At 48.2% G+C, this 13,482-nt stretch overlaps 1 protein-coding gene across 6 annotated transcripts in view; it reads left to right on the top strand.

The window, feature by feature from the left end:
- The window catches only part of Hlcs (holocarboxylase synthetase), a 183,555-nt gene that overhangs the window by 22,034 nt on the left and 148,039 nt on the right, over positions 1-13,482 (top strand). For 3 of the 6 annotated variants that reach the window (XM_029470266.2, XM_085832477.1, XM_085832476.1), the window contains exon 2: positions 2,697-2,831. Coding sequence is in view for 1 of the 6 variants with exons in the window: in XM_021185502.3 (XP_021041161.2) it covers positions 142-336; positions 2,697-2,831 (330 nt within the window). In the remaining 5 variants the exon portion in view is untranslated. Of the gene's footprint in view, positions 1-112; positions 337-1,163; positions 1,185-2,696; positions 2,832-13,482 lie in introns of those variants that run through there. The other 3 variants (XM_021185502.3, XM_085832478.1, XM_029470265.2) reach the window with 3 other exon arrangements.

Below are 13,482 nucleotides of genomic sequence, written 5' to 3'. Positions count from 1 at the left end.
CCCTCTCCTGCATCCTTCCTTGCCCCGCACACCCGCTCCGCCCCCAGCCCCCTCCTGCAGCGCACGCGCACTCCACACCCTCCCCAAGCCTCGCTTCCGGCCGGGGCGGGGCCTGGCGCGAGCCGGGCGCGGGCGCCGGCCATGCTCATCACGCTGTGCTACCTGTACCTGTGGGCGCGCTGGGGGCGCCGGCCGGCCGCGCTGGTGCTGTCCACGGTGCGGCGGCTGCGTGCCTCGCGCTGCTCTTTCACCTTCTGCCGCGCCGCCGCGCAGCCCGGGGGCGCGCGCGTGTGCCTGAGCCGGGGCGGCCGCGTCTTCTGCGTCGGCGAGAGCCAGGTGGGCGGCGGGCGGGGTCGCCGCGTGGACGGGGCTCGGCGGCGGCGCTGCCGCTCGGCTCGCACAGCCCACGCGTGCACGGGAGCCCGGGAAGCCCTGCTGTGCCCTGTGGGCCGCGGGCCAGCTGCCCCTCCCTGGTGTCTCCGGTCCTGCAGCTGCAGCAGGCACATCCCGGACATCCCTCGTGGCACCTAGTGTTCCCGTGGGCTAGCTTCTGGTCCTGTCGGAGGGTGATGGCCGCTGCCCCTCACTGGGAAGGGGGCACTCTGGCCGTTTGCACAGGTCGGCTGCAGGCAAGGGACCTGACTTCACAGTGCACTTCCTACCATACACTTCTGGACACACTTGTTTCCGTGAACATCACTCAGTGTTTTGCTTTTCAGCCGTCTCTGCCCTTTCCGTTTCCTTCTGGAAATCTGCCTCACTTTCAGCACTAAACTGAGAGTTTTCATAGATGTCAAACCCTAACACCCATACGAAAATCATAATCTTACTTCAGGGTGAATATTTTTGTCAAGCTGCTTAGCAATGAGGATGGAATCGTGCTTCTAGGGAACTAACAAAGACAACACTCTAAGAAACACCGTGTAGGGATTGAAGATGGCTCAGCGGTTAAGGACACTTGTTGCTCTTGCAGAGCATCCGTGTCTAGTTAGTTACAAGTCCCCACATGGTGGCTCCTAACCATCTGTAACTCCAGTTTCCAGAGAGTCCAAGGAATGCAGATGGTGCACGTACACACGCGGGGGCGAGACAGCTGTACACATAAATGAATCTAAAGAAGAATACAGTGTGAATTACACACCGAGATCTCTCAGGCTTCCCAAGCACCACCTGGAGCAAGGAAGGTGCAGTGCACACAGATCTGCCCCTCTTAGAATATCTGGGCTCAGTTCTCCTAAACCATTTAAGAGACATCACAAAGAATAATCACCGATGGTGGACTTTTCCACTGTGGCAGTCTCTAAGCTGATTATTTAAAACAAAGCCTTTATTTAAAACAAAGTCTTTGGGGTTTGTATCAGAGTAGAGAATTTGCCAAAGATAATTTCTTTGATACTTTGAACATGTTCATGCCCTTGGCTTTCTAACTATGCTAGCTTAGTTACTTGGTTCTTCCCTGCTTCAGAACCCCAAGTAGGGCACAGCCTTATGGGTATCTGTCCCTCATTGCACTCCTGCTTGTCTCTCAACCCTAGCTTTGCCCACACATCCCTACTGTGTCTTTCTGGATTCAGGGCTGTGACTCTTCTGCTCCGGGTGTCCCTTGATTTTAGTAGACTAAAACCTTTTAAAATCAAATCACAATCCTGCCAGAAATCTGAAAATGAAGGAAGTAGATTTTCAAGGTTGCTAACACACCTAAGATAAGAGATGAGTCCCTGAGGAATGCCCAGTCCCTGGTGTAAACGTGGGATTTGCATTCTGTGTGGGTCCTCCTGTGTTTGAGTCATCTCTTGGTTACTTCAATACCTGATGCAGGGCAAAGCTGTAAATGGTTATCATACAGTGTGGTTTGGGGGTCAATGACAAGAACAAAAGTAAATTTATTTGTACAGATAATTATTTTTTGTTTGAACCCAGGGATGTAAAACCCACAGGTAAAAATGGCCAGACACATTTGATTGGTTAACCTCTAAACCACTCTTAAAACAACATTATGAACTAACCAGTACCCCGGAGCTCTTGACTCTAGCTGCATATGTATCAGAAGATGGCCTAGTCGGCCATCACTGGAAAGAGAGGCCCATTGGACATGCAGATTTTATATGCCCCAGTACAGGGGAACGCCAGGGCCAAAAAGTGGGAGTGGGTGGGTAGGGGAGTGGGGGGGAGGGTATGGGGGACTTTTGGGATAGCATTGGAAATGTAATTGAGGAAAATATGTAATTAAAAAAACAAAAAACTCCGATGAATTCCTGACTGGGCGAACATTTCCTTTAAAGCATGTCTGTTGGCACGTCTGCATGTGGGAAAGGTTCTCCCCTGAAGTAGCTCCAGGTTCCGGGTTTGACAATTGTGTGACTTTTAGAAGTGCCAGGCACAGACCTCACCGTTAAACATCCTTCCTCCCAGGTGTGATTTGGGAAGCTCACGCACGCACGTTAGGCTGTAAGGAGGAATGGTCAGAATGACTGCAGTGAAAACAAATATCTAGACTTTGACATTCTTGTGAACCAGACCCTGGACCATATGGGTGTTTAAACAGCACAGTCAGATAAGAAGCAAGGGTTGCAGGAGCCTCCAGCAGCCTGAGAAGGAGCCAGGGGAGGGCACGCCAGGCATGCTACCCCACGCTGCCCCACGTGACACATATGGGAGGTGACACTGACTCCTTTTCTTTCTTTCCTTATTTGTAGTCTGTTGATGACTTGAACAAATGGGCCCTGTTTCTTGTGTCTCCCTTCATACTTGAGGCAGAACATATAGCGTTTGTGACAGAGAGCATTTGGATACAAGGTACCAGTTTTCAAGAGCCATCGTCTTCAGAAACCGTGAGTGACATGTCCTACTGTGTGTCTTTTTTTTTTTTTAAGAATTATTTATTTTATGTATATGAGTACATTGTAGCTGTCTTCAGACACACCAGAAGAGGGCGTCAGATCTCATTACAGATGGTTGTGAGCCACCACATGGTTGCTGGGAATTGAACTCAGGACCTTTGGAAGGGCAGTCAGAGCTCTTAACCACTGATCCCCTACTTGTGTATCTTAAGGATGTGTCTTAGTCCAAACCCAAGTGGGTTTTTGTTTGTTACTATTATTATATTGTTATTATTATTTTTTGGTCTGTTTGTTTATTTTTTAATAAGTGATCTTTCCTGGACTTTCTGTATAACTTTCCTTCTTTTGGGATATATTGGGTTATAGAAAATGTACTAGTAAAATTGCTCTCATCTGTTTGTCTGTGCATGTACATGTGTTTGTGTGAGTGTGTTTCTGTGTGTGTGCTTGTACGTATGGGTGGATATGGAGGCCAGGGGACCACCTCAGGTATCTTCAGTTTCTCTGCCTTGTTTTTGAGACAGTCTGGTTCTGGGACCTGGGGCTCACCCATCCGCTAGTCCCCACTGTCCCAGAGTGTTTGAAGGATCACCACTCCTGGCATGGTGTGGTGCGAGGGTTTATACTCAGGTCCTTGTGCAAACATGGGGAACGCTTTACAGATGGAGCCACTTCCCCGTCCCTCTTTTTTTCTTGTATAATTTTCTTCCGTTTACACTTACTGGTTGGTTGATGGATTGTGTATAGATGTGTGCACATGGAGGCTTGTGTGCACAGGGAGGGTAGCACCCAAGGGTCGACTGCCTGAAGTCAGTTCTCTTCCTCCTTGCTGGGCCTGGGTCCATCTTAGGTTGTCAGCACTGGCAGCAAGTTCCTTCACCTACTGAGCCATCTTGCAGTGTGTTTGGGCAATAGAGTCCCTCTCGTGTTCTGTCCCAGGTGGACTGGTCCATCCCTGTAATCTCTTCCTTTCCCAGGCACCCCAAGTAGCTGGCTTACAGAACTACCTCCTTCCTCCTTATTGGAGCATGCTAAAAAAACACTTGAAACTCTGTCAAAGCTCCAAAACTTGCATGTAAGGAGAGACAGAGAGACAGACAGACAGACACACACACACACACACACAAACACACACACACACACACATATACACACACAGAGGGATAGGTTGTCTGGAGCATGCTGAAAATGCTTCAAACTCAGTCACAGGTCCAAAACTTGTTTGTAAGGAAGAGAGACAGGGCTAGAGAGATGGCTCAGGGGTTAAGAACACTGACTGCTCTTCCAGAGGTCCTGAGTTCAAATTCTAGCAACCACATGGTGGCTCACAACCATCTGTAGTGGGATCTGATGCCCTCTTCTGATGTGTGTCTGAAGACAGCTACAGTGTACTCATATAAATAAATCTGTTAATTAAAATAAAGTAGACAGAGCCACACAGAGAGAGAGAGAGACAGACAGAAATTCCTAATTAAGATCTCTTCACCTCCTCCCTCCCACTGTGTCATAACAGGTCACACAGCTTCCTATCTTGATTGCCACATTTCATCCTCATTTTGAGCCTTCTGTCAAAGCTGGAGCAGCGTCCTTCTGCCTTGTCTTGTGGAGAGAGTTCTAGTCCTGGAGCACACCCCTGATCACACCCCTGATCCTTAGGCAGGGTAGTTTGACTCTCCCCGGCCTGGGGTCTCCTCCCCCTCTGTGGTGAGCCAGGCTCGGCTTCCTGCTTTCACTTGCCGGTCCTTCAGGGGTTCCACCAGCACACCGCTGCTCGCTGCTGCACTCGGGGTTTGTAGGATCCCTAGTTTGAGTAACCATCTGCTGGTACTTCCTTCTGGAAGGAGAGAGAGGGAGACAAGCTCTCCCGCCCACCTGACCAGTCCTGAGGCCTGGAGAGAGACAGGAGAGGAGGGAGCGGCTGGCAGGAGTGAGGGGGCAGGCAGTCCCAAAGACCCCACTTCCTCTCCAGAACGTTCACGAATCATTTACCTTTTCTCCGTCTCTAATGGCAAAGGCGACGCTCTTCTGAGACCCTGGACATATTTTATGTTCATTGCATCCGATGCTCAGAGCCTTGTGCCTCCATTATTGTCTTTAAAAGGAAACTGAGGTGCCTAAAACTACTGGGGGCCCCGTGGCAATTTGCTGATGCCTCATGTCCTTCCTGGTTGCCAGAGGAACCGTGAATGGCTTTCATTTGTTGATTCTGAGTTTTCTAAAGAGGAAGAGGTTTTGAAAGCTGAGTCTAGCCAGCGGTACCTGTGGCTGACTAGAGTCCACTTTGGTGTCAGGAAAGCAACTATTGAGGCCATTTCTTTTTTGATGAACTTGAATAGTTTTTATACGTAGAAATGACTGTTTATATACTGACCTTTTAAAGAATTATTTTCAAAACAAATGGCTAACAATCATTTAGTTAAAACCACATAAAATTGTTTATATTTATTTCAAGGTTTGTTCGTTTGTTTTCGTAATCTATGAAAAGTTTGTGTGATGTGCTTGCATATTCTTCTTTGGGTATTTTATTTGTATTCTTACTACACTTATTTATTTGTGTAAGTGTGTGTGCACATGCCATAGCATGTATGGGGTCAGAGGACCCTGAGGGGGCAGGTTTTCTGCTCCCACCACATAATGGGTCACAGAGATCAAACTCAGGTGATCATGTACCCTGATTAGATCTTTGTCACCGTGACACAAGCTAGGGTCATGTGGGAAGAGGGAAATGTAACTGAAAAAAAAAATCCCTCCATCAGGTTTCCTTTAGGCAAGTCTATAGGGTATTTTCTTGATTCTTGAATGTGGAAGGGTCCTGCTCACTGTGGGCGGTGCCATTCCTGAGCAGGTGGTCTGGGTGCTACAAGGAAGCAGGCTGAGCAAGCCATGGGGAGCAAGCCAGTGGCAGCACCCCTGCGTGGCTCTGCCTCAGCTCCTGCTTCTGGATTCCTGGTTTCCTTTTCCTGCGTGGCTTCCTCTGCCGGTGGCGGTGACCTGCAAGTCAGGGAAACCTCTCCTCCCCGGGAGGCTTCTGGTCAGGGTGTTTCATTGCAGCACTAGGAACCTAATTAAGACACCAAGCCTTGTGCAGCCGAAAGTATTATGTGTAAATTTAATAAGATTTCAACCTCAAAAAGCCAAACCAAACAAAAACCCGCCAAAGCTAAAAATTTTAAAGCATTATGATGAAATATCAAATGTGTGCAGTTTATTTTTAAACATCAAGATGTAACTGTGGTAACCTCTTTGCGTTTGGAGCTGGGTATTGAATATAGGCCCTGGCGTCACTAAGCAATCGCTCCACCATGGAGCGATACCCTTAGCCCCTAGCTAGCTGCTGTAGTTTTTATCTTCCTAAATCATTACTTAATTGCACATTACCATGGGGTTAAGGACACGCACCTCTTAAGGGACAAGGTTGCTGCACTGCATGGGACAGCTGCTGTAACAAGAGTCCCATAGCAACTTAGCGGCCCAGGCCCAGGCAGGCCAAAGTGAACTTCCCTTAACAGTGAGGTGTTAAGGCAGCTAGGGCACCAATTCTCTTTTGTTTTGTTTCTCTGCCATCCCGGGTGAGCCCTGGCACTCTATCAGGACTGCACATACATTATAGCCCTCAGGTGAGGGGAAGAGAGAAAAGGGGAAGATGGCAACTCCCTCTTTGACACCACGGTCCACAGATTGCCTGGGCTGCTGCTCCCATCCAGTCGCCCAGATTTAGACGCTGAGTGTCCTTGGTCCACTAACTGTAGGGAAGGACAAGAAGTCCTGTCCTGCACTGGACTCTGTGGGTTCAGCAAAGACTCAGTGCTGCCACTTCAGGGGAAGAGGGATATAGATATGGGTGTGCATTAGCACGCTTGCCACAAATGTCTCCTCATTAGCTATCTAAGGTACTGTCCAATAGACCCAACTGGTCTTGAACTCACAGAGATCCACCTGCCTCCGCTGCCCCCATGGTCACAAAACAGGCTGGCAGATCAAGAAGATGTTCAAGTCAGTGTAGTGATCAGTGAGAAGGGAGGAGAGGTCTGGGGTGGAACAACACTTTGGATCGGATAGCCATGATGGCAGGACCACATGCTTGGGTCGTAAGCCGTGCAGTCCCTCTGCTGTGTCAGCCGTTCGTTCTTGCCGCCCAGAGTTTGCCATGGCTCAGCAGATGGGAGGAAGGTGCCCGAAGCCAACGTGCTGTTGCTCTGTTGTAATGACGTGACGTGCATTCCTGCAGTCACCGTGGCTCAGCTTGGAAGCCGTGTTGTTATTTGTCTGCGTTTTTTACGAAGAGTATCCACGAGGCTGGAGAGAGTGGTTGGTTTGGGGATGACGTAATTTCACATCTAGATGTAGCATGATTTGTGTCCTTTTTCTGGTGCTGTGACCAACTGTTTGGCGAGAAGGAATTTAAGGAAAGGGGTTGCTCTGATCACAGTGTGAGGACGCTGTCACGTCTGGGAGAGGTGACGCTGAATGGTCCTGAGGCTGTGGCCTCAGGAGTGAAGCTGTTTGCTGTTTGCTTACACTGAAGCAGACTGGGAGGCTGAGAGAGTGAAGAATGCTGATATAATCAGACCTTTGCTTCCTGTTCAGCCTGCGTCCCCGCCCATGGCGTAGAGCCTCTTGAGTTTAGCGTGGCAGTTCCCTCCTCAGTTGCCAAACCACGGGATGTGTTTCAGAGGTGCTCTTAAATTGAATCAAGTTGACCATGGAGATTGCCGATCACACTTGATCATCCGTGACCTCCTATCTTTGAGCAGCGCTCTTGTTCTATCCTTACGTCCAGGTTGGCACGCACGCATGCACGGGTCCCGTTTGTCTGTCCTTATATGTCTCACAGGTTTATGATTCTGTATCATAAAGCAGGTATCAGGGGGCTGGAGAGGCGGCTCAGAAGTTAAAGAGCACTGGCTACTCTTCTAGAGGACCCAGGTTCGATTCTCAGCACTTAACAGCCATCTGTAACTCCAGGCCCAGGATATCTGATGCCCTGTTTTGGCCTCTGAAGGCACCAGGCACGCATGTGGCACACAAACATACCTGCAGGCAAAACTCCCATACACATGAAAGAAAAACTTCTAAAAAAGATAAAATATACAGAGTTTAATTCATGAGTATGTTCTACTGGTTTACGATGTGGCAGAATTGAATATTCTTTTTGTTGTTGTTGTTGTTTGTTTTTGTTTTTTTTGAGACAGGGTTTCTCTGGCTGTCCTGGAACTCACTTTGTAGACCAGGCTGGCCTCAAACTCAGAAATCCTCCTGCCTCTGCCTCCCGAGTGCTGGGATTAAAGGTGTGCACCACCACTGCCCGGCTCAGAACTGAATATTCTTAAGTGTGTGACAAACACAAGCTGTGGTGACCCTCAGCCATAGATTATTTCATTGCTATTTATAACTGTAATTTCTTTATGAATCATAGTGCATATGATATTGCAGGATATCTGATATGCAACCCCCAAAGGGGTCTTGACCCACAGGTTGAGAATCACTGCAGCCTAGTCAAAAAGGCCACCCGTACTTTAATTGGGAACTAGAACTCTGCCCTGGACTCTGGCAGGCATGTTCATTCACCTGATGAGAGAGGGGGGTGGGGCTAGTTAGGGGTTGTGGGGGCGGGGGTATGAGACAAGACAAAGTGCCCAAGGACCTACCCATAGTCACCTACAGTTTGGTCCTAACTAACTTCTAAAATTCCCACGGCCTCTCAAAGTAGCACCTGCCACTGAGGACCAAGTGTTCAGTGAGTGAGCCTGGTGAGGACATTTCATGCCTGACCCTAAATCAAACAATATTCCCGACCCTGAGAGGCAGCACAGGTAACAGCAGAGAATAACCCCTATGCACAGATGCCGACCGGTGCCATGTTACCCTCTTCCATCCCCCGCCATTACCGGGACCTTTTGTTTTGTTCTTTCTGTTTGTGTTATGGAGACACGATCTTCTATATAGCTGAGGTGGGCCTCACACTCATGGCAGTCCTCCTGCCTCAGCTTTGGCTTCTGGATTACAGGTGTGTATCACTATGTCCAGCTTTTACATTTTGAGACAAGCTCTCACTACACAGCCTAGGCTGGCCTCGAACTAGCACTTCTTCTTCTCCTTCCCATGTGTTGAGAAGGGTGTTCCATGCCTTCACCACCGTGCGCTGCTTACTAGAACTTTTAGCAACCTATTGAGCGTGCCTTTCAGATGATCAGGAAGCAGACACATAGCGTATAAGGAACATTGGCGTAGTGTCAACGTGGGCCCCTGAACAGCCTGCAGCTTCTGAAAAGTGTACCTGGCGTCTCACTCTCTGCTTCTTGGACTGGAGTTTTAATTCAGATACCACGGATGATCCTTGCATGTTGTCAGAAGCTGTGACACAGAGCTTCAGTGCCCGGACAGATTCTGCCCGTGGCGTGTGAGAGGAAATTCAGAAATTCCGTGCTCAGGGGCAGCCTCGGCTTCGTCTGCTTTGATCTTTGGCATCGGCCTCTTGCATGGCTTCCCCTTTCTTCTCTACTCTTTTGTCTCCATCTCCCAGTGCACATCTGAAGCGTCCTGTTTGCCTTTACCGGCTGGAAGGTGACCCCACCCCTGTGGGGTGTCAGTGGATACTCAGATATTCACTTTGATCGGAGCCCCTGCTCTGCTTGGAGGAGTTTCCATGGTCGGGGCTCCCAGACCTCGTTCTTAGAGAAAGGAAGTGCACTTAGGTGAGAAACTCGATCAGGGGTGTGTCTGTGTTGTTCCGTGGCCTTTTCCTGTCCTCGAGCTTCCTTTGTTTCTTCAAAGGTGTGTGGGGATTTAACCATTGGCTCCTTTGCCCTGGAGCAGGTGCACAGGCATTATGAGCTGCTCTGTGTGCAGCCGGCAGCCACTGGCACCTGTGACTCCCTCCGGTGGCCTCTCTCGGGAGCCAGGCCTACTTTGCTCTGCTCTTTTGCTTGGCTCCACTTACCTTCATCTGAAAAGCCCACCCCTGCATTAGTGTCTCCTCTGAGCACAGCCCTGCCCCATTGCTGTGCATGTGCATGGCCTCAGCACACTGTCTGTTACACGCTTCAGCTGGCTGCCCAGCGTCCAAGTCAGCAGGGTTTTACATATTTTTATTTATTTATTTCTTCTCTGTCTCTGTCTCTGTCTCTCTCTCCTGTTTGTGTGTCTGCATGTACACACACTCACAAGAGCAGTTTTTGAAAACAGGGTCTCCCTCTGTAGCCCAAGAAAGCCTTGAACACAGGGCAATCCCCTGCCTCAGAGTGCCAAGTATTGGGATTTCAGACGTGAGCCATTGTGTCCAACTAAGACGTCAGTTTTGAAGCATGGAACTGAACACTGCTCAGCTTGACCGGAGGTCACTGTGCATGGGCTCCATGTGTGATGAGGTTGGGGGAGGCTCTGAGTTTGCCTAGAAGAAGATCCTTCCGTTTCTCTTTCTGTGTGTGTTCTGTCAGTTTCTGACCACAGGGTCCTGTATTTATCACTGTTCCTCCTCAAAGGTTTATTTCTTTATATGAGCACACTGTAGCTGTCTTCAGACACACCAGAAGAGGGCATCAGATGTCATCATAGATGGTTGTGAGCCACCATGTGGTTGCTGGGAATTGAACTCAGGACTTCTGGAAGAGCAGTCAGTGCTCTTAACCGCTGAGCCATCTCCCAGCTCCGACTCCTTTGTGTACCTGATATATTTTGTAATACCGTTGCCATGATGTGGCTGGAGAGGGTACCTTAGTGGATCCATGCTGAGGGAGCCCTTCCTGAGGTACCCCTCACAGGTCTAGGATAAAATGAAGTTTTGGGGCATGAGAAGCAGGGGGAGAAGAGAGTGTGGGAAAGAAAGGGACAGAGAGGGATGGAAAGAGAAAGGAGAGTGGAAGAAGGGAACAGGCCAGCTGGGATCCTGTGGAGAGGGCCGTGGAGAGGACAGGAGAGAGAGAGAGTCCAGAGAGAGGGAAAGGTGTCAGAGAGAGGCCAGGGAGGCCAAGCAATCCTTTTATAGCAAGCCAGGCTTGTACCTGGCTGTTGCTAAGTAACTGTTGGGCCACGCCTAGAAGAAATGCTAACACCACCTCTGTGTTTTGTGCGTGAGAAATTGCTCTGAGGACGAGACATTTTGGGATAATCACCTGGCTCTTTAAGGAGCCTCCCATTTAAATCTTTCATGGAGCGGATCTTGTCAGTTCAAGACCAGTGAAGCTCAGATCAGTCAGCCCCAGGGTTCAAGTGCAGTCTCTTGCTGACTGACGAGGTTGTCTTAGAAGAGTGTGGAGACTAGCCAACGGCTTCGTTCTTCATGGGAAGATTGGAGTTGGGGATTGCAGAGATGGCTCTGTGGTTAAAAGCTCTTGGTGCTCCAGCACAGGGTGGAAGTTGGGCTCACGGCACCTAAGTAGGGCAGCGCACAACCACTTGTAACTTCAGCTCCAGGGAGCTCTGATACCCTCTTCCGCTCTCTGCAGGCAGCAGTGCACATACACATATACACACACAGATGAAAATAAAGTAAATCTTTTGAAAAGTTGCTAGGCAATTTACATGTTGTAAGACTCATCCTTCGACTGTGTACAAGCTATTTAAACAGTTTCTGGTGCATGCCCAGCATTTTACAGTTATCAATCCTCACCTCAGAAACTGTCTTCCCTTCAGCTGTCACAATTGTTCCCATCACTAGTCTATGTTCTGCTTGTGGATCTACCTACTTTAGATATGCTGCATACATATACATACATATCATACATACATATAGTACATACATATAGATCATACCTACTATCATATCATACCATACATATATACATATATATACATATACATACATATCATAGATATATATGTATCATACATATAATACATGCATGCATACATACAATACATATATATTACAATACATACCATATACACATGAATATATATACCTATATATACATACATATAGATACATATGTATCATTCATACATACATATAACACATACATATCATACATACATATATACAATACATACATACATACCATACACACATACATACACATACATATCATACATATATGCATATACATTCATATATATCATAATCCATCCATATCATAATACATATCATACATACATATATACATATACATACCATACATACACATATACACATATAATAATACATATCATTCATATATCATACATACATATCATGCATATCATACATACATATCATACATATGCATGCATATCATACATTCATAGGATCATATATGCCCTTTATTTATTGGCATCTGTCCTGGCAAGCTTTATGTCATCTTGACACAGACTTAGAGCCATCTGAGAGGAGGGAACCTGAACTGAGATAATGCCTCCATACTGCTGGCCTGCAGTGCATCTTCTTAATCAGTGATTGATGTGGAAGGCCCAGCTCATTGTGGGTGGGGCCACCCTGTGCGGGTGGTCCTGGGTTCTGTAAAAAGTGGGCTAAGGAGGCCATGGGAGCAAGCCAGTAAGCAGCACCCCTCCATGGCCTCTGCATCAGCTCCTGCTTCCAGGTTCCTGCCCAGACTTTTTTTGATGATGAGCTGTGATATGGAAGAGTAAGCCAAAGAAACCTTCTCCCCGCCCCCTTGCTTTGGGTCATGGTGTTTCATCACAGCAATAGAAACCTGACTGAGACTGGATCTTTTAGGCTCTCCACGGTTTGCCTGCGATTGTGTTGTGTTAGTACTTTAGCGTCTGCTTAATTGTTCATTTATGGATATGCAATGTGCATACTTCAGACAGTCACCTATTACAGGGTTAGTAGGATTGTGTTTGGTTTGGGGATATGTACAGCGCTGTGGGCACTTATGCACTCTGTGTTTGCCAGTGTGTGTGTGTATGTGTGTGTGTGTGTGTGTGTGTATGTGTGTGTGTGTGTGTGTGTGTGAGAGAGAGAGAGAGAGAGAGAGAGTCAGAGACAGAGACATACTCAGATGGAATTGCTCAGTCATGTGCTAACCCAGCGTCTAACATCTGAAGAACCCTGAGATGATTCTTGAAGATGCTGAGCTATTTGCATCTCAGCCAGCAAGGCATTCAAAGTCCGATTTCTCTTTTACAGTTTTACTTCATTACACTTATTGTTTGTGTACCTGTGTGTGAGCACACGCATGGACTTTGGAGCACATGTGGAGGCCAGTGGACCACACTCGCAAGAGTCGGTTCTCTCTCTCCACCGTGTGGGTCCTGGGGGTGGAACTTAGGCCATCGGGCTTAGTGGACTTATTTGTAGCATCTTAGCATCATGCTCACCGTTGCAACAGCTGCCACTAACTGGAGACTCTTTTGGTAAAGGCTTGTTATTTATTTATTTATACTTATTTACGTATATGTGTGTCAGACCTGAAGAGGGAGACGAGTCCTCAGAAACAGCAGGATGTGCTCATAGGGGCTGAGCATCAATCCAGCCCCCCTGTGGCATTCCAGGCTCTCTTTGATCTCATCGCCACACAGATCTGAGGTGAGGTGACAGTGATGCTGTCATCTGAAGGTTGTGGTGCAGATGCTTGCGCAGGGCGGGAAGTGGAGTCTGAGTCCAGACTCTGCAGCCAGGCTCCACTGGGAATCTTCCGAGATTGTGTGTGAGACCCTTCGATACAAAACTGGAAGGCTTTTCTCTTTGTGTGTCTCTCGCCCT

Source organism: Mus caroli, unplaced genomic scaffold (assembly GCF_978045245.1).
Source record: "Mus caroli unplaced genomic scaffold, Mus_caroli_1 scaffold_17, whole genome shotgun sequence".
Lineage (NCBI taxonomy): Eukaryota > Metazoa > Chordata > Mammalia > Rodentia > Muridae > Mus > Mus caroli.
This window is presented reverse-complemented; position numbering and strand designations above follow the sequence as displayed.